Below are 26,005 nucleotides of genomic sequence, written 5' to 3'. Positions count from 1 at the left end.
GTCTCCATGCCTAGTTTTCCTCTCCTTTTGTCATAAATTTCCATTATTTCTGTTCCAGAATCAATTTCCCTTTGTGAATGAGACTCAGATCCAGAATTGAAGTTTTCCTTTTAGGTTCTTTTTTTTCCTTTTGAATAAGGAAATGAATGATCATTTAGTTATCATAGTGAGAACTCCAGCAGATATCCAGATAATTGAAATGCAACCATTGCTATAATGTAATGCATTCATACCAGTCTTGAGTCCTGGTCCTCAGACTCCTTTTCTCTTTCTTCTTTCTCCTCAGTTCGTCTGTAGTATATATCAATGACAATATAATTTCTGCTTTTGCCTGCTTTGATCTCCATCAACATGCTCATCTTGCATCCTCACTCTGGTTTCTGGATCCTCTCACTAGAGTGGGTCTTCTCATTCTTTGTTCCCTCTGCCTTCCTTATAACTACTCTCTTCCTTTTGAAGAAGATAGACCTTTTGAGAGCCATATTCCCTGTAACAATAATCGTTCTATAACAATAATAATACCTAATATTTATGTAGCACTTTAAGTTTGCAAAGTGCTTTACAAACATCTCATTTGATTCCCTCCACAACCAAGGGAAGTAGGTGGCATTATTGTTTCCATTTTACATGTAAGGAAACTAAGAGAGGCAGAGGTTAAGTGACTTATTCAGGATTAATGCCAGTAAGCGTTTTTGGATTTGAACTCAGTCTTCCTGATTTGTCATCAAGTACTCTATTCACCTATCCTATTCTATCCCATCATGTCTCACTAATGTTTCTGATGAAACAGTTCTCTCCTTTCACTACTACTTTGTGTATTTTTGCAGACACCTGAGACTCTGGCTTTTAATGGAGGGGCAGAACACAGTAGTAAATACAGTGCTGTGCTTGAAGTCAGGAAGAGCCAGATTTGAGTCTAGCCTTCGGAGAAGTGACTCAACCTTTTTGAACCCCTCAACTTCTTTATCAGTAAAATGGGAATATTAGAAACCTCATAGGGTCACAGAGTTTTTGTGAGGTTCAAATTAGATGGAGGTAAAATGTTCTGCAAAATTTTTTTGTTATATAAATATTAATGAATACCTGACATTTACATAGCACTTTGTATCAAGCATTATACATATTTGATTCTCACAACAACCTGGGAGGTAAGTGCTATTATGATCTCCACTTTACACATGAGAAGACTGAGGAAAATACAGGTTAAGTGACTTGTCCACAGAGCAAATAAGGGTAGGAGGCTGGATTTGAATTCAGGTTTCCTGACTGCTCTAGCCACTGCTGCATCCTTTAAAAAAATCTCTTCACAGAGGATGTTTATTAGTCCTATTGCTGCTCCCATTGTTAAATTTTCATCTTCTATTACTTGCTAGGTCTCCTTATTGATTCTTTCCCCTATTGTATATCTACTTGCTGTAGCACCTTCCTTGCTCAGTATACGTAAGGGACTTGCTTCTTCCTCTTTCTTTGAAGTTGAAAGACTTTGGAGTTAGATTTTCTAGGCTCCAGGCAAACACATTTCTTCCCAGCCCTTATTGAGAATACTTTATCCATAGTCAGGAACTTGCTGTTTTCATATTTTAAGGATAAATTCAAACCCTATTCTTGGATACCATCTTTTATTTTTTATTTAGTTTTGGTTTAAAATTTTTTATTTATATCTTCTGTTTTGATATCACATTCATCCCCTCTCTTCTCTTCTTCACAGCAAATATCCTTTGTAATAAAGAATAAGAGTGGAAAATTAAAACAAAAAGCAGCTCAGTAAAACTAACCAGCACACCAGTCAGGTCTGACAGTATATGTATGCAATGTTCCACATGCCTAGTTTCCCACCTCTTCAGAGAAGGTACATTTTTTTCATCTTTTCTTTGGGGCCAAGCATGGCCATTATAATTACATAGTATTCATTTTTTCTTGTACAGATTTCATCTTCTTAACCCACTATTCACTTTCCAGCTGATTCATGTGGCTAGTCTCTATATAAATCATCAGATTTTGGGGAATAGTTGTCAGATTTGAAATGATTCAGGAGGCTCTCCATAATGTTTCCCATACATGTTCCTGGAAGAAGGCATAGTTTCTGATTTTTCATGTCAGGTTGACTTATGGATACCTTAACAGTCCTCAGCTAGGAGCTATGGACCATGGGGACTCAGCTCTTCCTCCTGTGGCTAGGACTAGATGTTCTCTCGCCTTCCTGGCACCTTCTGGGGATCTTCAGCTTTGTTCCATGAATACAGGAGGCTGTTTTCTCTATAGAAGGCCAAACTCTGGGCTTCATGGGAAAAACTTGGATCCTACTGCAGTATTTCATTGGTTCATTGATCATAGTCAGAGAAGCCATTGATGACTTTTTCAATAGGGGAATGGTTTAACAGATAATGTATTTGAAAACAGCTAATCTCTCAGGGGTATGTAGAGTAAGAGGAAAGGCTGATATCGTGGAGGAGAGGAGACTGAGTCACCTAGATAGGGGATAATGAGGGCTAAAATCAACTGAGTACCAGCTTGTTCTGAGCTGCTTTTGTCTTTACACTGTTTGAATGTTCTACTCCCAGTCCCCAGAAAGTCTGAGAAAAGTGACCTAATTAAGCCTTGGAAACTAGTTCCATAAATTTTAAGCTAGCTAATTCCCAGGCAATAACAGGGATACATAATAAGTATAAGACCAGTCTAGGAAATTTTGTTTACCCTTCTCATCTGTAGGCATCCATGAGCATAGTGGAGAGAGAACTAATCTCAAAGTCAAGGAGAGCCAAGGCCCAAGTCATGTCTCTAACACCAAATGGTTTGGTGTCTCTGATCAAGTCACTCAGTCTTTGGTGCATTGGGCAGCTCTCTAAGACTGTAAGTTGCAGAGAAGGTGTTCACTTGCATTTGTAGAAGAAATTTCCTCACCTGGGAATTCCCAATACCAATGAAATCAGAGGTCTAATCCCTATGGCAATCCCTGTCCTTATTCCTATCTTTCTCACATATCATATAGCTAGTGGGTTGAGTTCTGGACTTGGCAGACTAGGAGAACTGGGGGATGAATCCTGCCTCAGATACTTATATCCACAAAGACCTAGGTAAGATATTAATCTTCTCTGAGCCTCAGTTTTCTCTTCTTCAAAATGGAAATTATAATAGTACCTGTTCCTACAGGATTGTTGTAAGGTTCAGATGAGATTATTGGGGATGGTGATGATGAAGATGGATGATTTCCTTCTGATCTACAGGTGCACTGCTGCCATTATTGAATGGGTTAGTTTGGTGGTAGGAATAATCTACCTTGGGGAAGTAATGGAAGTTCTAGGTGGGATATGATTCTGGGGGATAGTATAGTTTTTCATTGGTTAGTTTACTTTTCTACACAGCTGTCTTTTACATTAGGGAAAAAAGTACCTAATGAAGGTATGTTTGGGCAGCTTTAGAAATAGAGGACAGTACAATGAATGCTAGAGAGGTAATGTACCACAGACCAGTTAGTATAGGTTACCATTGATGAAGTTCTGGTCTTTTCCATTCTAAGTATGATGGCCTCCTTTTTCTACCTGATTGATATTGTACAGGACCTCCAACTGCTCATTCCCTATTTAAGCTTTTCTATTGGCTATGTTTTTCTGATAGATTGAGATCAAGAATCGTAGATTTAGAACTAGAAGTGACTTTACACATCATGTCTAACCTTTTCATTTTTTAGGCAAAGCATATAAGTCCTAGAAAAGCCCAATGACTTATCCGAGGTAGTAAGTGTCAGAGATAGGACTTGAGTTGTTTGACTCAAGAGTCAGTGCTCTTTTCATTGAATCTAAAATCAGGTTCCTTTTTAAGGGCCTGGGAAGGTGATAGTGGTGGTCAAAACAGGCAGATAAAGTTGAGGGATGTCCATGTTAAGTGGGCTAACATCAAAGGAGGGATATTTGGTATTTATTTTTTTTAAACCATGAAAACTTGCCTATACTGTATTTACATGGGCTTTCTTTCCCTTTCTGCTTTTCTCTCTTTGTCCTTTGTCTGTCTCCCTTTTCTTCCTTTCTTCTTGCTTAGGTGTGTTTGACAACTGCTCCCATGCTGTCAGTGACAAGGGCTGGGCCTTGGGTATCCGCTCAGTGGAGCATCATGGGAGGAAGGATGCTCGGTTCTTCTTTTCTCTCCGCACAGACCGTGTGAAGAAGGCTACAGTCGTGACTGGGCATAGCCGCTACTTATCGGGTACATGGACACACCTAGTGGCCACTTATGATGGACGCCGCATAGCTCTGTATGTGGATGGAGCTCAAGTTGCCAGTAGCCTGGGTCAGTCTGGCCCCTTGCACAGCCCATTTATGGCATCTTGCCGTTCTTTAATCCTGGGTGGGGACAGCTCAGAGGACAGGCACCAATTTCGTGGGCACATGGGCACTCTGACTCTCTGGAGCACAGCACTTCAACAAAGCCAGCTCCAGCAGAGTTTCTTGCAGCCAAGTGGTTATGGGGACTTAGCTTCCTTGGCACTTAGTGCTAATTTTGCTCCAATGGAACAGCAATGGGTAACCTTTAAAGATGGAGAATTCCCAAGACTTGAGATGCTCCAGGATCCAGAGCCCGAGCCTGAGATTTTGTATCCTCTCATGCCTCCACCCTGTGGGCAAACTGCCTGTGACAATGTGGAGTTGATCTCCCAGTACAATTGGCACTGGCCACTGAGGAGCGAGAAAGTGATCCGTTACCAAGTGGTAAACGTATGTGATGATGATGGACTGCACCCTACTGTTAGTAGCGAGCAAATCACCCGTCAGCATCAGGCATTGAGTGCAGCCTTCAGCAGGTACAACATTAGCTGGCAACTGAGTGTCCATGAAGTGCATAACTCCACCTTGCGCTATCGGGCTGTCCTGGTGAACTGCGAGCCCAGCAAGATTGGCAATGACCACTGTGACACTGAGTGTGAACACCCACTTACTGGGTATGATGGGGGTGACTGCCGCCTTCAGGGACGCTGCTACTCATGGAATCGAAGGGATGGTGTGTGTCACATGGAGTGCAATAACATGTTGGATGACTTTGATGATGGTGACTGCTGTGACCCTGATGTGACTGATGTACAAAAGACCTGCTTTGACCCTGACTCGCCCAAGAGGTAAGAAAGAGGGGTTTGGGTGCCTTCTGCCTCAAGACTGAATCTTTATTATTTCTTTTCCAGAGTTCTAGGACCCTAAAAATGTGCACACTAGCAGAACAAAAAGAAACAAGCCCCAAATTTCTTGGCCCATAATGTGAATTGTTTGCTATTTAATAGAGGTATACATTGAAGCTAATCAATTAACACAAATTACATGGTACAATAATTTCTAAAGATTGCTTGGGAATTAGATAATTATAGGCATTGGTGCACCAGTCACAGAATAGTGGAATAAATGTTGATTTTGTTGGAGGAAATGAGGAGTTTGGACTCAGTGTCCTTTAAGGTTAATTTATAATCAGGTGACTTTGGATAAGCCACTTTCCAGTTTCCCCATCTGTCAAGGGGAGGGACGATCTCTTTTAGCTTTCATAGGTAGTGCAGTAGATAGAATATTTAAGAAGAACTAGTTCAAAGCTGCCCTCAGACACTTGCTCCCTATGTGACATGGATAAGTCACTTAACCTTTGTCTACCTTAGTTTCCTTAGCTTGAAAATGGAGATAATACCCATACCCCGCACCTACCTCACAGGATTATTATGATGATAAAATAGGTAATATTTGTAAAGTGTTTTGTAAACCTGACAGATCCATATAAATGCCAGCTATCATTATTATCTATATTCTAGGGGAAAGGTGGAAGGGAGTGAGGTCATGTGGATGCCTATGACAGGATGCCACTTCTAGAATCCATAAGCTTTAATAGCATCATGGATTAATGTTATCAGATGCTTGAAGGTAACAAAATATGAAAGCAAAATCCAAAGAGAGCCTGCAGTGTGACTATATTTATTGTTATTACAGCAAAGATTTCCAGTTGTTACTGTGAGTGAGTCTCACTTTGGACCCACTGTAGAATCCCAGAAGAGAGTCACTGTTTCTCCATCTTCTTTTCTATCCCTTGCCATTTCTACTCTTCTACACAAACTAAGGCGATTGCCCATTCAAGGAAACCACATGTACTGAGAAGGTTTCTTGAGATTATTCAGGTACTATATCATCACTACATCATTATCACCAACATAGAGGTACTATGGTGAATTTGGAGTCAGAGATCTTGGCTTAAATCCTTATACTGTGACTCACTGTCTCTGTGACCTTGAGTGAATGCTTTACTTACTCATGGCCCCTAAGGTCCGTTTCAGCTTTAAATCTAAATCTACTATGACCATCATCACAACTACCAAGATTCACAGAATGGTTTAAGATTTGCCTTTCTGTAGAAGACCTGACGTACCATAATTGTTACTATTAACCCCATTTTACAAAGGGAAACTGAGAATGAGACCATTTAAGTGCCTGGCCTAGGGTAACAAAGCTAGTAAATGTCAGAGGGTAGTTTTAGACCCCAGTCTTCATGACTTTATTTCCAAATCTCTGCCTCTACAATGTTTCCTTGGTCTCTAGTTACCACTTCCCTCGTTTGGACGTTCTATGCCCTACTAATGTATGTAGACAAATAGATGATAGATTGATAAATGATAGATAAATAGATAGGTGAAAGATAGATAATAGATGATAAATTGTAGATAGATGATAGATAAATAAATGATTTATTGATAGATGATACCTCAGACACTTAGCTGTGTGAGCCTGGCAAGCCATTTAACTCTGTTTGCCTCAGTTTCCTCATCTGTAAAATGAGCTGGAGAAGGAAATGGCAAACCGCTCCAATATCTTTGCCAAGAAATCCTTGATGGGATCACAAAGAGTTGGACACAGCTGAACAGTAACAACAAGGCAGCATGATGTAGAGAGCTCACCCTTCTATTTAGCCCCCTTGTCAAAGAAAGGCAGGCTTTTTCTTCTTTGGCACTGAAAATTTCATACTTTCATTCTGAAATGTTACCTCTCTTACCTTTAGTATTGCTTTCCCTTCATCTCCCCCTCCCAGCAAAAGAAGACAGAAGAGTAGATTATTTTAGTTAGTAGTTGCTATGAGCTCAGAGGGTGATTCATCTTGTTTTTAATTTAGTAGGAAAATCCTCCTTCCATGCATCCTCCCTCCTTTGAGGACCTTCAATCTATTCCCACAGTGAGGCTGAAGGGAGAGAAATATAATGGCACGGGTCAGGTGACCTTTTCTCCATCTTTCATAGTTTTATTTCTGGATCAAAGGCTTGTTTGACTCTTTTCCACTTTCCCCTATCTTCCTTCTCTGTGTAGATCTGTCTTTATTGTGAAGATATGGATTACTTTTTTTGAAAAATTAAATTATTTTATTTGTTTTAAGTGTTCTACAATCATTTCCATATATCTTAGATTTTTTTCCCCTTCCTCCTCCTCCTTCCCTCCTCCTTCCCCATTCCCTCCCTGAGATAGCATACAATTTTATATTGTGTGTGTTCATCCTTCATTGTCGAAGAAGACCATGCCATCAGAGAAATAATGACATGACTTGCACTTGACTTTGTTTTGAGTGAGGGAGGGCTGACAATTTTATATAGGTTCTACACAGATCACTTTTCTTAGTTCTTAACTGGAGCAACCTATAATTAAAACTCATACCTAACTCTTACAGGAATTTAGTCTACTGAATCCAAATCTCAGTGGAGGCTCAAAACAGAAATGAAGGACAAGCTAAGATATTAGGCTGTGATGCAAATTTGGGGTTCTTAATCTGGAGTTTGTAGATCTTAAAGGGGATCTGTGGGTCGATTTCATGGGGTCTGTGAATTTTATTTTTGTAAACTGTTTGGACAACTATTTCAATATAATTGGTTTTCTCTGTAGTCCTATGAATTTTATTTTATGCTCTTAAAAACATTATTCTGAAAAGGGGTACATAAGCTTCACCAGTCTGCCATAGGGGTCCATGAAACAAACAAAAGTATTAAAAATCCTTGCACTAGATGGACTTTCAGCTCCTAGAGATTTCACAGTTTGTGGCACCAAGCAATTTATAATATGTGAGGTACGTGAACATATTGTGTTATTCAACCACTTATTCTCCTGGTTAAGAGGTTTTCATTTACCTAGAATTCCAGTTACAAGACAAACTTCAAATTGACCATCTAGGGTTTTTGAAAGCAGTGGATGAAAGTTGGAAGCAGGGACAGTTAATGGAGGGTGAATGTAAAAGATTGGGATAGCCTGGTAAGAATAGTTCTGAGAGTGCCAAAGTTTAGCCATGGTGATAAAAAGGGGTTTTATACTGTTATACTGATTTTTCCCAAGGAGTAAGAACTAAAGAATGGGGCTAGTGTTTGTGGGGAGGGGTGGGATAAGGATAACTACCGAGAGAGAAAGAAACATTGCATAACTTGGCTTTTGTTTTCTCTGCCAAGAATGAGAGGCACCAAGAAGTATAGAGAGCAACCCTGCCTTCAGATTCCATCTCTGGTGCTAGGCTAGCTTCATCACCATGAGCAAACTCTCTTTAGGCAACATTCTAAGACTTATTTACTAAGCTTTATGTCATCTGAATCCTTAAGTCCATTGGTATGAAACTCTCCTCATTGATGGGTTGCAATCTATGTTGCTTTTAGGAGTTCCCACAGACCTACAAAATCAAAGCCCCTTACTGGATTGACATTTCTCTGCAAAGGAGAATGGTCTTTGGATTGGAATAATAAGATAAACACGTCAATAGAGAGTTGATAACCTAAGAAAGATAGGGGGATAAATTAGAGAGCTCTTAGCTATCATTGGTGAGTTCAGATTACCAGGACAACATAAAATACATCCTGAGGTACTGAAGGAATTTACTGAAAAATCATGGGAAATGGAAGAGGTATCATAGGATAGGCAAATGGCATAAATAGTCCCATCTTTTGGAAATGGGAAGAAAATGGAATCTGCAAACTAGAGACCAGTGAGCTGTACCTTGAATCTTGACAAGATTCTACAATGTGTTATTAAAGAGGTGTTGAAGGCATTTTGGTAGAATGAATGAGGTGCTAGATTTGTAGTCCTAGGACCAGATTTTAAATCCTGGCTTTGCCACTTACTGCTTATATTCCTTTTTGGGAAGTAACTTAATTTCTTTGCCTTATTTGTTAGGTGAGTTGCTTGGGGAAAATAACATCCGAGGTCTCCCTTGCTCTAAATCTGTTATCTCCCAAACACCTACGAAAGGAAGAGGTCACAAAATGCTAGCTCATCTTCAGTAAGAAAAACAAAACAAATGAACACACATAAAAAAAAAAAAACAGGTCAGACTTCTGTAACCTAGTTTCCTTTTTTGGAGGGTCATTAAACCATGTTGCAGATGTAGTTTATCTAGAGTTCAGAAAAGTACCCCATGAGTGCTCATCCTGTTCTTGTAGAAAAGATGGAGAGACATCGACTAGATAATAGTAATTTGACTTCTGAATGGGTAGGATTGGATCTAGAGTAGTAATTAATGCTTTGATCTCAGCTTGGAGTGCCTCAGGGATGTCTGCTTGACCCTATGTTGTTGAACATTTTTGTCAGTGACTTGGAAAAAGACAGGCGGCACACTTCTCAAATGAGAGAGCAAAGAGGAGTAGCTGACAGTAATGACAGCTAGGATTCACAAATAGGCAGAAAAGTGTTGAAGTTGAGAGTGCTGGATTTAGAGTCAGGAAAAATTGAGTTCTAACCCAGTCTCATTCATTTACCAGTTGTGTAATCTTGGCCAAGTCACTTGATCTCAGGGTGCCTTTGTTTCTTTATCTGTAAAATGAAGATAATAATATACCTACGTGGATAAGATGAGATAATATTTGCAAAATGCTTTGCAAAATTTAAAGTGCTATGTAACTGCTAGCTATTATACTTTATGTCTGTGAAGGATGAATTGGCTGAATCTAAGAAGATGAAATTTAAAGGGGATAAATGAATACTTATTGATACATAGATACATTTGGTGACACATTGGTAAATTTACATGTCCTGCATATTGATTTTAGAGAGATAACCTCTTTTAAGGGCTTATTTCTTTCTTTCTAATTTAATTTGTCTCAATGAACAAAAACCACTTGGTTTTAAAAGGTCACAAGTGAAAGATATAAGGGAGGTGTGACTAGTCAGTAGTTGATCTGAAAATGGCCTTAGGACTTTAGTGGACTTTAAGGTTACTATGAGTCCCAAATTTGTTAAGAGAGCCAAAAAATCCGATGTGATATTGGACTGCATTGAGAGACATAGAATATCCAGTAGCATTGTACTCTGCCCTGATCAACCTGCATCTGGAGCACTGTGCTTACTTTGTGTGTCTCATTTTAGGAATAAAAATGATAAACTGGAGACCAGAGGGCTACAGTCAGAGTCTGAAGGGCTTTGAAACAGTGAGGATCAGTTGAAGGAATGAGGTGATTTAGACCAGAGGAAGGAAGATTTGGGGGCTCCAGATAGCTCTCTTCAGTAACCTGAAGGCTGGCAAGGGGAACTGGGATTAGGTTGGTTCTATTTGGCCCTGGAAGGTAAAGCTAGGAGCAAGTGGTAGATGTTGCAAGCACAGATGTAAGGAAAGACTTCCTAATAATCAAGAGCAATCTGAAAGTTGCCGCAGGAAATACTAAGGGCTCCCCGAGTAGACATATTTAAGCAAAAACGATTCTTATTTTAGTAGGGATTGGACTAAATCTAGTGGTGAAATGCACTTCCTCCCAAACTGCATTTAATTACTTTGTATATATTTATGTTTATTCTCTATACTGATAATGTTTACATACTTTTATAAGTTGAAGACCTCACTAGAATGTCAGTTTTTATGAGGAGAGAGTTTGCATTTTTTTGTCCTTGTGTCCCTAGCACCTAGAACAGTGCTTGGCCCATGGTAGGCACTTAATACTTAATCATTTGATAATAACATTTACATGTCCTGTAAATCAATTTTTAAGAAATAATGTTGTTTAAGGATCTATTTATTTCTAATTTAATTTAACTTATTTTAATGCACAGAAATATATTTTCTCTCCATCTCACTCTACATCTACCCTTGCAACAAATATACATGGTTAAGGAAAACTGATTCTCACATTTGCCATCCCCACCTCTCAAATATATGTATATATACATATTTACAGTATTGATGAGAGATAACACTTAATAGTTCTCCTCATCCTCTACCCTCCCACCCCCACGTCCTCCTCGAAGGTCCTAAAGAGCCAAAAGAGAAATTAATTTCACAAAAATTTCTATCCCGGAAGCAACTAAGAGGATGAGATAAGCTAAAGAATACAACATCAAACATCTGTAATCCAGATGGGCATACTGTCAGGGGGCTAATATTTATCAGGCTTTAGGCCATTCAGGAGATGTGAATTATGGACAGACTACCTGGCCAATTGTGAAGAATTCCATCAAGCTGCCAATGTGGCTAGTTGCTGAGTGGGGGTGGGGGTGGTGGTGGTGGTGGTGGTAGTGGTAGTGGTAGGTTCTAAGCAACTCCACCCTGGGAGGTTCCGTTACGGGCCAGAGACGAGAGAGTAGGACACTAAAGGGAAATGGAATCAGAGGATCCAAGACCCAGATCAAGTCAGTTCTGGGAGCTGAGCAAGAAGTATCTTTGACCCCCTTGGGAAAATGAGCTTTCCCCTTAGAACTTTTCTGAGTTTCAGATTCCTTCCAAACAGTCCTGTTCTTTCCCTTAAAACAATGACGGAGAGACAAGGGTCCCTCTGCTGCTGAATCTACTTCTTTTGCCTTCCTCTTCTCTTCCTTCTCTAAACTCAGCAGGGACCAGCTCTGCAGTTCGATGTTTGCCTTTCTTTGTTGGCTTCTGTGTCTCTGTCCTCTTCATTATAATGGGGGGAAACATCATAAAATAAAAACAAGTGACTAAGCAAGGCTTAACTGGGCCATCAATCACTCTGTCTCAGTCCAAGCTGTGAGGCAGACAATGGGTGTCGGGTGCATTTGTTTTCTAGAGTTATGTGTGGGGGCCTCTGTCTCTGTGTGTGTCAGAGTGACTCATTGTCTGTCTCTCTGAGTCCCTCTCTGCATCCTTTCCGTGGTCTGCCTCCTCTCGCCAATGTTCCGAGTTGGGGTGGGCTGGCTGTATTAGAGGCAGTAATTTGAGAGAGGGCTTGCTGTCCTGTGCAGGAGCCCAGATTTTCAGCTTAGAAGCACACAGGTAAGAGACAGTTAAAGTCTCTGCAGCTGTGTGTTCAAGGGGGGCATTCCCCTAGGAAACTGCCAAGGGTGTGTGTATCTGTCTGTGTGTGTGATGGAAAAGGGAACAGGTGGAGACATTTGTTGCCTGTGAGGCCCTCCCCCCCCCCCACCCCCCCGCCCAGTACCTGGTTTCTCAGGACTAGCTTGCCTCTCCACTCACCCATCCTGGCTGGCGGCTGGGCCAAGGGAACAGCTCAGCTGGGGCCCTACACTGTCAGGGTCTGTTAACCATCATCCAGACTTCATTAGAGGTTTCGTTTGAAGTCAGGATTGAAAGTTCCCTGAAGCCAAAAAAAACATTCAAGGGGGAAAATAAGCGTAAAGGGGTAGGAGAGGGCAGAGAGGGAAAAGGGGTGAGGTAGAGAAAGTGAAAAACGAGTAGCAAGGAAACCTCTCAATCTCTCCATCTCCAAACGGGTAAACAAGAGCAAACTAGCCAGTCACTCCATGCTTCCTTCACCTGGCTGAGGGAGCCAGAGGAAAGAATTGTACCTTGCATACCTTGCAAATAGACCAGGGAATCTTCCTGGTTTAGAGGAAGGGGTGGTCCACCCCCTCCCTTCTCTCCATTTCCCTCTTTCCTTTCTAAGCCCACTTCCCCTTTCCCATCCCCAGTAGATCCCCAGGTCAGAAAACAAGTGAAACCAGCATTCATTCCTACTTATCTGGCACACTCTTCTAGGTGAGTGGTTAGTAACTATTTCCACAGCTCCCATGACTTGTTTTTCTCTCGCCGTCCACCTCTTTTCTTTTTAAATTATTCCCTACTCAACAGGATTATGCTAGAGAGCAGAACCTATGACAATCAGGACTGAGCTTGCTTAGCAAAGTGCCTGGCACTTATAATGTTTGTAGATTGCATCATTGAAGACGAGTTCCTCTTTACCTAAAAGTCTCAGAAGCATATCTCCTCTTTCCGCTTTTAGCACATAGTAGGTACTTATAAATGTTTATTCCCTTATTCCCTAGAAAATGCAAATATCATTATCCTTATTTTACAGAAGAGGTTTTTTAGATGTAGGTCCTTCATAAATGTTTGTTGATTGCTTTTAGATATATGAAGTGACTTGCCCACTGTCACATAGCTAGTGCCAGTTTAGGCACTAGTGCTATATGTTAGAGCCAGGGTTCAAATCCAAGTTTCCTGTCCAGTGTACTCTTGGCTCAACACATCACTTGTTCAAAATGAACTCAACTAAGAACAATGATCCAAGACAGTTTCAAAGGAGCCATGATGAAAAATTGCTATTCCCCTTCAGAAAGAGAATTGATGAAGTCTGAGTGTAGATTGAAGCATACTTCCCCCCCTTTCTTTATTTTTCTCATTGTGTGTGTGTGTGTAGTTTCTTTTGCAAAATAGCTAATGTGGAAACATGTTTTGCATGACCACATTTATAATCGATCTCATATTGCATGCTTTCTCAAGGGGTGGGGAGGGATGGGATGAAGGTAGGGAGAGAATTTGGAACTCAACGTTTTCAAAAATGTAATTGGGAAATATTTAATGTAACAAATAAAAATATATTAATAAAAAAGAGATATACTTGACTTAAAGTTAGGACAGGATCCCATCCTGCTGCTTTGAGCAGGAGGAAAGGGGAAGTAATGCTTTCTTATTGACAACAAAATTGTATTTTCCTCTGGCCTTCTTACTATTTCAAGGTACGTAGATAGCAGCAGTAGACGAGTGGCCCCAGAGTGACAGAATGGCCCTGCCTTATTTCCTCAGCTCCTTCTTTTGCTGAAGAGACTAGAGTTGCTTATTTATACAGTACTATGGTTGATTAAGGCATAAGACTGTTTTGAGGATTTGGCTGTGTTAGCACTTACCAGAAGAGGAGGGTATAGAGTGTAGAGAAGGTAGGTCATCAATTAAACTACAAAGAATGTGTATGGAACTAGAACACAGATAAATGCAGGGTTATCCTATGAAAACAGAAGCAACTACTACACCTCTTTGGTAAGAATTGAGAAGCATGAAATGAGCCTATATTCCCAAACATTGGTCATACTTTAGTGTCAGAATTGCTATACTTGTTTTGAGTTAAGATCTTAGACCCCCAAAAGGAGGCAAAATAATTGTCATCACCTATCTGAAAGGCTAACTTGTGTCCAATAGAATGTAGTAAGCTCCATAAGAGCAGAGACTATTTCATTTTGGTCTTTGTATCATCAACCCTAGCACTGAGTAGGTCCTTCATAAATGTTTGTTGATTGCCTAATTAATTGTATAAGGGAGAACAGACTTCTGCATAGCTTCAGAAGAAACAACTAGTGCTATAGGTGGGTATTAGGGAAAGAGATTTTGCCTTATGTAAGAAAGAACTGCCTAATGATTAGAGATGCCTTGTGAGAGGAGTTCTTTATTCCTGGAGAGGTTCAGGTAGGGACTGGATGACCTCACTTGTCAGGGATGTTGCAAAGAGGATGCATGTAGTGGACAAGGAGTTAGGCTGGATGACTTCTTAAGTACCTTTGACTCAATGATTTCGTGACTAAAGGTACCTGGAAAAATATTATTTGGAAAGAAATACACATTCAGCCATTATTAACCTTAATATACTGTATTATGAATTAGCTAATCAGACAATTAGTCCAGAGAGGTTTGTAGCAATAGAACGCACACAGGAGAGATAAGTTTTGGTGAGGTAAAAGAGATTCAGGAAAATTTCTCAGCTTATAGTTGCCACTGAGAGGGCAGTTGGGTTTTGCTAGCCATGGACTAGAATAAGAACCTTTTTTTTTTGTCTGGGAAGAAGATGCTAAATAGGAAGGAGGCTTAAAAAAATGTACAATTAAACTTTGGCTTCTTCCCTGTTTTGTGTTAGCGGGTCCTTAGGTCTGGGTGACTTGGTTCTTGGTGGGGCATGTCAAGGGAAGCATGTTATTAATTATCTAGATTCTGTCTCCAGTGTTGCTGCCATGATAAGGTAGTTGGCAAATGAGAACAGACCATGTTAATAGGTCACATTTGTATAATACTTAATTGCTTTTCTTACAACTACCCCATGAGGTAGTAGGTAATACAAATAATAGTGTCCCTGCTTTGAAGACAAGGAACGTGAAGATCTGAGCGGTTAAATGATTTATCCAAAGTCACATAGCCAGTAAATGGCAAGTCTAGGATTACAAGTACACTATGTGTCCCATTGTCACATATTCCATTCCTATAGTATCCTTCCATTCCATTCTATTCCATTAGTATTCCTTTCTCTCTAAGTACCTCTTCAGATTTTGTATGTTGGCAATGCAGTGATATAGGATAGAGGGTCAGGAAAAAGAAAGAGGTGGTTACTGACTGGAGGAGGGTATGTGGGATAGAAGGCAACCATATAGACAGGTTACCTCAATCTTAAGGCAGTGTGTATAGGATGAGTGCTATTACCACTGGTGAAATTTATATTGGCTCTTGAAGAGTGGATGAGATTTCTGTAGGTCTGGAGAAGAAAAGACATACCAAGCAGAGGTACAGAGTGGTCAAAAGATGGGAGACAGTAAGGTCCCAAATATTTTCAAACTATAATGACTAGACTAATTTTCTTGGATTGGTGGATTCTCATGGAGAGACACGAAAAATGGGCAATACTGCTGGTTCACCTCAGGCTCCCTCCTCTCTCCTTATACTGTTCATGGGATCATGGATCTAAAGCTAGAAAAAACTTAGGGGTCATATGGCCAAAGCTACTCTTTTTATACATAAGGAAAGTGAGGCCCAGAGAGATTAATTGACTTGCCTAAAGTCACACAGGTACTTCTTATCAGTGGTGGGATTTGAACTTAGGTCTTCTAATACCAAAAGCAGGTTTGTTTGGTTTTTTTACCCATTGTACCATGCTCTTTCCTTGTGGAGGCTTTGGCTATACTCACTTCCTGACAAAGATGTTTGCCAACTAAAACTGCACCATATTAGTGTATTGCGAGGCTCTTCTTCCAGCTAGCAAAGGCATCAGTCATCACCAGTATTTCAGTAACATAATGATGTATGCATGTTATAGATATAGTCCTACAATGCTTCTCAAATTACACAGGTGATCAAAGCCTGAAAATGGTGAGTTCCATTTCAGATTTGTTGAATGTGATATGCCAGAAGGACATGTAGGTGGAGATGGAGTCAAAGGTACTGGGTTGTTTACATATGTATGGTATGCAAGGGCAACAGAGGGCCAAGGCAAGTATGTGTAATACATTGGCAGGATAAAACTTAAAAATGTTTTCAGATTTTGCCCAGGAGAAGGAATTTCTCATTAAGCTGAAACTTGCCTTATCCCTGGATAACCTTTCCTCTCCTATTCTCAATCTATGTCCCATTTGTCTATGTACCTTGAAACATAAGGAATTTGTGAAGTCTTTTTTTCCTGCTTCTGCTTTGAAAGAAAGGCTAACTATCCATCCAGGAAGATAGTGTGAAATCATTGAAAGGGTTGGATACTTTCCAAGATGAGACTGAAAAACCAGTTTCATCTTCTTAGTCTTTGTTTTCATGTATATTTATACTCTAGATACAATAAATGGTCGGAAGTCCATACTGAATGAATGAATGATACAACGTTGGTAGGAATATGTGACATGATGCATGATAGAATCAAGGTTCAAAATGATCTCAACAGACTCGATTATAGGAAAAAATCAACAAGATGAATTTTAATAGGGAAAAAGTTCTTCATTTAATTTTTAAAAATCAAATATGCAAATTACATGATGAGAAAGAGCTAGCTTTTCAGCCCTTCCTATTAAAAAGATGTGATGGTTTTAGTTGACTTCACATTCAATGTAAATCAAAAATGTGTTATAGTAGCTGAAACAAGTTAATATAATGTTACTTAATTAGCTATTTTGATGAATCCACAATTTCATCAGTGAGGATACTCCTTCCACAGAGGTCACAAAATAACTAATTCCCTCTCCCTTCACCTATGAAATTCTTAACTATGGATATCTATAAATCTTTCATAGAGCAGTTAAGTGTTTACCTAATGTATTGGAAATTCCTTCCCTCCCCCTGCATTATTTTAATGTCTAAGAAGTACCACTGTAGAGCTTTCTATTTTCTCTCATTCTCATTATATGGTAAGCCTATTTGCATTTCCAGTAATGTATATCACAGAATTTAAGAGCTAAAATGACCATCAAAGGTCCTTAGTTCAATCTATTTATCTAACCAAGAAACCTTCGTGTCACATCTTCAACAAGCGGTCATCTAGTTTCTATTTGAGATCTTCCAGTGAAAGGGAAATGGCTACCACTCAAGAAAACCCAAGCCATGTTTGGACAGCTCTTATTACATAACCTTGACAATGTATTTTATGCCTTTTTTTCACATACAAATCTTTTGGGGAATATTCTACAACCTGTTTAAACCAATTCCATACTTTTGCATTGCTTTTTAAAGTCTCGTAAGTTTGATTTTTCTGGTGTTGTAATATTCTTTGATTCATACCCCTATCGTGACCAGGAGAATATAACAACAACTAACATTTGTATCGTACTTTCAAGTTTACAAAGCACTCTAAAAATATCTCTTTTTAAAAACAAATATTATCTCATGAATGTTAATGAATGATCTTTTGCAGCAGTGGCAAATTTGGTGTCATTAAAAGCATTGCACAATTTTCCAAATATAATCTAGCCTGATTTCCTCCTCTTATTCAGATTTGAGCCCAGAATCTTGTTAATCCACAACAACATGACATAGTGGAAAGAGTACTGACTTTTATCATAGGACCCAAGTTCGAATTTTGCTTCTGACACCACTTGTGTAATCTTAGGCAAGATATTTAACCTCTCTGAGTCTCCTTATTTTGTAAAATGGGGTCATAGGACAAAATGATCTCTGAGATCACTTATAAACATAGACCTATGACTCTGTGTACATAAATTCCTGAACGAATATATAATTTACTTGTGTGCCATAATATGAGCAATATAAATATTTCATTTACATATCTTTTTGGTGGGGTGGTTAGCTCAATCCCTTTTACATTTCTTTAGATTCCATTAAGAAAGCTTTGAAGTAGTGTTGGAGTTTTTGAAATTAGTGCGGTAAAAAGCATTTGGTAACTTTTAATATCAATAGGGATTCTTTCTTTTGTTTGGAGTCTGAACACTTTACATGAAATTGTTGAAGACAAGTAGTCTCTTTCAGTGAGATGTAGTGACTTATGCAGTGGGTAAAGAAATATGTAATAGATCATGAAATATGCATGGAATAGTTGCAGAATAGTAAGCAAATTACAGAAAATGCAGAGAATAATGTCTAGAATGGTGAGGTTGTGAGGAGTCTAGAAATAATTTCATATGAAGCACATAAAAAGATAATGGAAATATTTAGCTTATATAAGATTTCTTTATACTCTACCCCATGGTCAGTTTTTTATAATGGTGGTGATGATACCAAAAAATAATTACTTAAGATCCCTATGTAGCAATCAGTGGGTTGATAATATTTTTCTTATTTATCCTTTAAATTTTTTGAAGTCTGAAAGAGAGACATTTTCATCACCTGTTGTTGTCTTACTACTTAGGTCATTTTTGCCATTCTGTTAGTTTTTCTTTACAGTTTTCCTTTAAGACATTGTGTGAATCATATCGTTTAACATTCTCATTATAAGTAAAACCAGATGATATTAAGGAAGGATAATAGGTTCTCCTTGGAGAGGCAAATGCTAACTTGGAGGAACTGGTACTCTAAATGTTTGATCCATGTCCAATGGCCAATGAAGCACTAAAGTACAGTGTTATGCATGCTCTTTCAAGGCAACCTTTTATTAAATATACAAATGAAAGCCTAGTGTCAACTTACTGTAGGCTTATTTTCAAATCTGAATACATGGACTTCTTTTGCAACCTCTGAGGTTAGGTGACATTCTTTAGACTTCCAAAGGGCATATTCAAAGCCTGGTAAGCCCATATGGATAGGATGCCATCTCTATGAGGTAAACTACCATAAAAGATTCAATGGCTACAGGGAATGAGGCCTCACAGCCCAGTTTACATGTAGATTTTCAGAGTTATGAGGAACTTCAAGGGTCATGTAGTCTAACTTCTACTGGAAAACAATCTCCTCTGCAACATACCTTATAAGAGCCATTTAACCTTTGCTTAGATATCTCCAGTGAGGGTGAAAACTCCTAGATCCTGAAGCAGTCCATTCCACATGTATATATCTCTAGTTGTTAGAAAGTTGTTTTTTATTTTTCCTTATACCAAGCCTGAATCTCCCTTTTTGCATTACTCCTAGTTTTATCCTTTGGGATCAAGGAGAACAAGCTTGATTTCTTCTTCCATGTATCCTACTCACTAGTAAATAACAGTTCTCAAGCAGAAAGGAGAAATAAATAGTAGTTGGGAGACCCAAGGAGATGTACTCAACATTCAATCTGGAGCTAGTCTTTTAATTTCTGGATTCAAGAGGGTTACACAATTCTGTTCTTAGATTTTGGGGAAGGTATTTGTTACTTGCCTTTTATGTTCTCATTCAGTTTTCTATTTCCATATGCTCTAGTCATTATGACAGTAAAAGAAACTAAAGAGAGAAAAAGACCAGAGATGATCAAAGAGGATATGAAGAAAACTCAGAAAAAAAACAAAGGCCTTTGTTGACTATCACTGTGAATGGTTAATATAACTCCCAGAAAACTAGAAAGAGTTTGATTTCCTTCTGTCCATGGTTGGGATCCCCCAGAAAGGTTTCTGGTGTGGTGATTGTACACCCTCTCTTTAGGCAGCTGGCATGGAGAGCAGCATGTGAAATCCAATTTTACAATGAAAAAAAAATAAGTGGAGAAGACATGCCCCCATGCTTCAATGTAATTTATATGGAAGAGGAGAGATTGGGAAATGAAGGATCATTCCAAGAATGAATGGGCATAAAAATCCCTGTTCTTCTTCCAAAACAGGCAGTAAGACAGGAAAGTCCTACTTTGAAGATGGAGAAAATTAAGAATTCATTTCAGGGTTAGGACAGGACGTGAAAAAAAAGCACAAAGGAGTGCGTTGGATAAAAGGAAGGAACTAGAGAAAGGAGGAAGAAAAGGGCTTAAATAGAGAGGCAATTTCATATTCAGATTATTTGGTCCAATTGTGAACTAGTTTCTTAAATTACCAGGGCTTAATGAGAGACAAATGGAGATCAGACAGTGCCCTGCTTTGTCATGTGAAGTCCACTTTAGTAATTTTCCTAAAGATTGAGGATCACCCTTAATTTGTCCATGTATCTAAGGCACTGAATTATCCACAGCCTAAAACTGTGATAGGATTTTGCATTACATCCACCTCAAGATATTTTTGTTAGTTACTTTCACTTGTCAAGTATGAAAATTAGAAAGGCAGGGCCAGATCTAAGCAAATGTTTTGGGGATTGTTTCATTACAGATCTGAGCCTCTTCTCCCTCTAGTTTGGCCAAGGACCTCCTAAGTACCCAGGAAGAGTGCCAGCAAGCTTGGGATTAATATTCAGCCATAATTCAAGCCACTTCCTAATTTTATAGCATCTGAGGGACTCCCAAAATCAAATTAAACTTTATAAGAGACACCTGTCCTTCCAAACACATGACACCACATCTACTATCTCCATGCCTTTGTAGTGACTACCCTCTACATCTGGAATGTACTCCCTTCTTACTGATGTCTCTTGGAATCCTGAGTTTCTTTCAAGACTCAGTTTAGGCATCACCATCTTTGAGAAGATTTCTCGTTTAGAAATGTTTCTTGGCCATCTCTAGGGTGTCTCCTCCAAATTCTGCTTTGGATTCATAGTATATCTCTTCTGTATATATGCATGTGTTCATGTTGTTACCCTGTGAGAATAAAAACTAATTGAAGGTAGGATTATTTTACTTTGTACTTTATATCTCCAGAGCTTAGCATAGTGCCTGGTGCGTAAAAAACACTTAACAAATGTATTGATTGATAATTTTTGATGGAAAAGGATATAGAAAATAAGCATTTGATCTTTTGGAGTTTTAAGATTTATCTTGGCTATATATATCAGAAAGAAGTAGGTGGTACAGTGGATAAAGCCCTGGACCCAGAGTCAGGCAGGCCTGAATGCATGTCCAGTCTCAGCCACCTACCAGCTGTGTGACCTTGGGCAGCTCTCTTTACCTTGGTTTGCCATTGTTTCTCCCAATGTAAAATGGCCATCTGTGTCAACAATAGCACCAACCACTCTGGGCTGTTGTGAGAAACAAACGAAATAATATTTGTAAAGTGCATAGCATAGTGTGTAACATGAAATAAATGCTGTATAAATGCTAGCTACCATTACTGCTGCTGCTGTACTACGACTACTGTCTCTTCAAGTTACTACTGGAGAAAAAGGCTTGGGGTTAGAGGTCATTTTATGGATTTATGTATTTCATGTAGAGAGCAAATACTAACTGTAAAACATGGATTCTAAGTACTGACTTAGATATCTATGGGCTCCAATATAAGAACTTCTATATTGGTAATGTTGAATTCCATACTTTTATGATTTGCAAACTCTTTCCCTTGTATTAACTTATTTGCTCATCATGGCAACCCTGTGAGGTAAATACTATCAGTACCATCCCGTTGTACACACATGAGACTGAAGTTAGACTTGGTTACTTAGCCATGATCGCTTAAGTGTTGGAGGCAAGACTGAACCCTGGTCTCTTCTGACTCTAAGTCCATTGTTCTGAAATGAAATTGGCAAGATGCATTTCAGGTAGGAATCATCTTGATAGATTGCTCTTTGGTGAGTCACATAGCATTTCATGTTATTACAGGAAATATGAAGAACAATTGAATTAACTGAGGATGTTTGTTTGGAGAAGAGAAGAGTTGAGGAGAAAAACATGCTAGCTATTTTCTGTTATTTACAAGCTTGTCATGTGCAAATGTAACATGAGACTTGATCTCTGTGGTTGAACCCAAGGGGCAAAGTAGGAACAGTAAGTGGAAGTTTCAGAGTAAATAAATTTGATTTTATTTTCAGTTTCAGATAAAGAAAACTTCCCCACAAATTAGAGATGACCAAAAGTAAAGGAAGACGGGGCGGGGGGGGGGCTTCCTTCACTGTAGATTTTCAAACAGAGGCCTTGTGGGGTGACGTGAAGATAAATAAGACATAGTCCTTGACTTTGAGGAGTCCAGTTGGGGACATATAATATGCACATGCAGTGTCTACTACCACTTTCATTTTCCTAGAATTCATTTGTCTCCAGTCCATCCAACAGCTGTTCATTAACACCAACTTTCCCCTCTGAATCCTCTTGAGCAGCCAGAATTCATTAGCTGACATCAAAGTACTGTCAACATGCATTTATTTCAAATAGAATTCCAAATAAATAACAAGAATGAAGAATCAAGGAGAGCAGATTTTTACCATACATTTTGTGAATTGCAACTTCCCCAAAAGTCAGGGCATAAATGTTCTCTCAGCCATTACTCATGCTGACTTTAACGCCTCTCACTGTTAGGTTGTAGAATATGGACAAAAAGGAAATTGTAAATACATTCTTCAGAACTCTACAAACTACTATATCCATCAAGAAATCAGGATGTAGAATTCTCAATCTATGACCCTATGATCTTCCATGAATAAAAAAAGATCTGGGAGTTTAAGTGGACCAGAAACGCAATATGAGTTAACAGTAGGATATAGCAGCCAAAAAGTCCAGTTCAGTCTAGGACTATGTTAAGAGAGGCATAACTTCTAAGAATAGGGATATGATAACCCCATTGTATTATGCCATCATCAGACCTTGTATGAAATATTATATTCAGTTCTGGATGTCATGGTTTAAGAAGTACATTTATGATCCAGGTCACATGACCAGCAAGAATGAGGACTAAATAGGTTTTTCTGATCTCATGCCCTCTTAAATCATGAACTTATAAGAATTATGCACAATTGGTAAAGTAATTGCATCAGTCTTTGCAAGTCAAGATACCAAGATTTCTGACAAAGTCACAGTCTGATTAAATAATACCAGAGAAGGGTAATCTTTAATTTCTACCATGTTTAATCAGCCCTTCTTCTCCTTTGACCCCCATGCTCTGGCAGGGCAGAAGAATCAGACCCACAGGTTTATGCTCTGGGATCAACTGAGCAATTTCCTTGTTGCTACTATAATATCTGTCAATACACCCTACTATTGTATCCACCCCACCATTCTGCAATAACACACAACAGAATTCAATTCTAACACCTCCCTCCCACAGAGGCATAAGATAGAGGCATGCTTTTCTTGGAAAAGCAGCTTGCTGATAGAATAGCATTCAACTAGACAACAAAAGAAGAAAGGTAGTAGGGCAGAGCATCACTGTGAGTAGGGAGATTATACCAGGCATTAGAGAAAGGTGACTGCCATTCATCTGTGGCCAGTTATATATCTCTTAGAAATCAGTTGAGGCAGGGGCTGAGACTGATGAAAAGTAAACTCCCCAGTGTGTAAGGAAATTAAAAGAATTATGAGGTCCAGACTTCTGGGGAATATGCCATTAAAAAATGAAGGGGTCAGAAAGTGAGCAATAAGAAAATGTAAAGAAAGCACTTTGTCAATTATAAAGGCTATTACAAGGAAGAATACATTAAAAAAAATTAAACACAGATAAATCAACAGGGGAGATATTAAAACCAAAGGGAAGATGTCCACCAGGATATCTGAATGAGTCCAAACATCTTTGAGTAAATATTTCAAGAAAAAGGAAATTGAACCAATACTTGATGAGGCAGAGGCCTTGTGTATTTGAAAGAGAGCATGGAATTATGTTCTTGAGTGCTTCAAGATCAAACAAAAAAATCACAAAACCAGAATTTATAGCCTTTTCATTGGAAATAATTGACACAGAAAATCTCAAATCCATAATGTAATGGAAAGTTTCTCCAAGAAAACAAAAGAAAAAAAACCACATACAAGTGATTGGGCAATGTGAAGGACAATCTGGGAAAAAGAAGCAAAGAATCAATTTTAGTAAAAGAAAACACTATCTCTATTTAAGCAAACATGCTCAAAGATAGGATGCATAGAGATAACTTAAAAATTATAGGTCTTTCGGAAAAAAACATGAAAATAAAAAAAAAAGCTTGAATGCCACAATGCAAGAAATAACATGAAAAAGCTGCTTAGAACCTCTGAATACAACCCCCCCTTCCCCTATTAATTGAAAGAATAGAAAAAAAGAAAAACATATTTCATGGTATGAAGTTTAGTGCAATAATGACTGTTTAACATTCCATCGGCAAACAACAAATTCTACAAACCAGAGGAGAAAGGCTTTCAGATATAAAAGAAAGAAAATTAGAATGACTTAAGATATTTTGTACTCACCAGAAATGACTAAAGTTAATAAAATAATATGTTCTGAGAGCAAAGGAGCTCAAGATTCAAACCAAAAATATTTCCTGTAATTTAGAGTCTAATCGTCAATGAATATATATATGTGTGTATATACATATGTGTGTGTGCATGTATGTGTGTATATGCATAAATGTATGTATATATGGGATTTCAAGCATCCTACAGGGGAAAAAAATCTGGGTGGGTTATTCACCTTGCAAACACCCCAGGCAACAAAAACACAAGGTAGGTAAATAAATATAGCTATTAAAGAAAATACAGAAATAAAAAACAACAAATAACTGGCAAGTAGAAGATAAAATAATGAATAAAACAACAACAGTTAGATCGTTGAGATTTCTTTCTAAAAGCACACAGGGAAATATAAATGAAAACATAATTTGACTAGCTGTGATTGTGTAGGAACAGGTCTGAAACACCATAGACTAAACCTTATAACACTGCCTAGAAGTGAATTCATGTTTTTTTTTTTTTTTTACTAACCTACAGAATTGGAAGGCACATAAAAGGGAGGATGAGAACAAGAAGATATAGAGGAACATGTGATGTGCACACAATCAAGTCCATGGTGAACAATGAGAGGAAAATAATTTCTGTAGGTTTTAGGAAAAGGGATTATGGGAAAGTAGGTGAGGTGACAAAAGGTGGGATAAGAATGGTGGGGGAAGAAAGGAAGGAATCTCAATTTAATAGTGGGGTAGGCTTTTATTGAAGAACACTCCCATGGAGGAAAAGGATGGGGAACTTAAAATGGTTATCAGAAAGATTACTTCCTCTGAGAGAGTGTTGTGTCTCCATGGAGAGAATTCTTGTGTTTGTCATTTCTTCTCATGGGGACCATGACATCAGGGAGATGATAACACGACTTGCAGTTGACTTTGATTTGAGTGAGGAGGTCCAAAATCATCTGAGTCCAATAGCCAGATCTTCATCAGGATGACTAGAGATAGCCCAGGAGGCAAAGGGAGACCCTGACCCTTTTAGACTAAGGTTAGCATTCTTTCAGGATAGCATTCTACCTCAGGATGAAGGGGAATCAGCATCCTGTCTTAGGAGAAGGGGGAAAGTCAAAACTCCCAGGAGCAGCCAAATAAGGGTAGGGGGACATTTTCCCCAAAGAGGAGAATTCATGGGAAATGGAAAAGAAAATGACCATGGGAAGACATGGACAACCAGTGACAGGAGATTTTCTACCAAGCAACACTTTTATTCTCTCTATCTCTTGCAGGAATTTATACTTCCAAGAGTCAGGTGTGAAAGAAAACAGAAGAAGAGTGGGTAGAGGGTAACATCTACAAGGCAATTAGAAAGCCTTTAGAAGAGGGAACTCAAAATAGGTGCATTAGAAGCTTTAACTCCCCAAGAAACACAGAGACTCCTCTTCCTCCTCTTCTTCCTCTGTCCATGTGTAGAATCATACCCTTACATGTGGGTGCTCTGTCCAAA

At 38.8% G+C, this 26,005-nt stretch overlaps 1 protein-coding gene across 1 annotated transcript in view; it reads left to right on the top strand.

The window, feature by feature from the left end:
• PAPPA2 (pappalysin 2) overlaps positions 1 to 26,005 on the top strand; it is a 371,731-nt gene that overhangs the window by 39,913 nt on the left and 305,813 nt on the right. Inside the window, exon 2 of the mRNA XM_072648561.1 lies at positions 4,036 to 5,107. Within this exon, the coding sequence (XP_072504662.1) occupies positions 4,036 to 5,107 (1,072 nt within the window). The remainder of the gene's footprint in view (positions 1 to 4,035; positions 5,108 to 26,005) is intronic.

Source organism: Notamacropus eugenii, chromosome 2 (genome assembly GCF_028372415.1).
Source record: "Notamacropus eugenii isolate mMacEug1 chromosome 2, mMacEug1.pri_v2, whole genome shotgun sequence".
In the NCBI taxonomy this organism is placed as follows: Eukaryota; Metazoa; Chordata; class Mammalia; order Diprotodontia; family Macropodidae; genus Notamacropus; species Notamacropus eugenii.
Note: the sequence above shows the minus strand (reverse complement) of the source record. Positions and strands in the feature narration are given on the sequence as shown.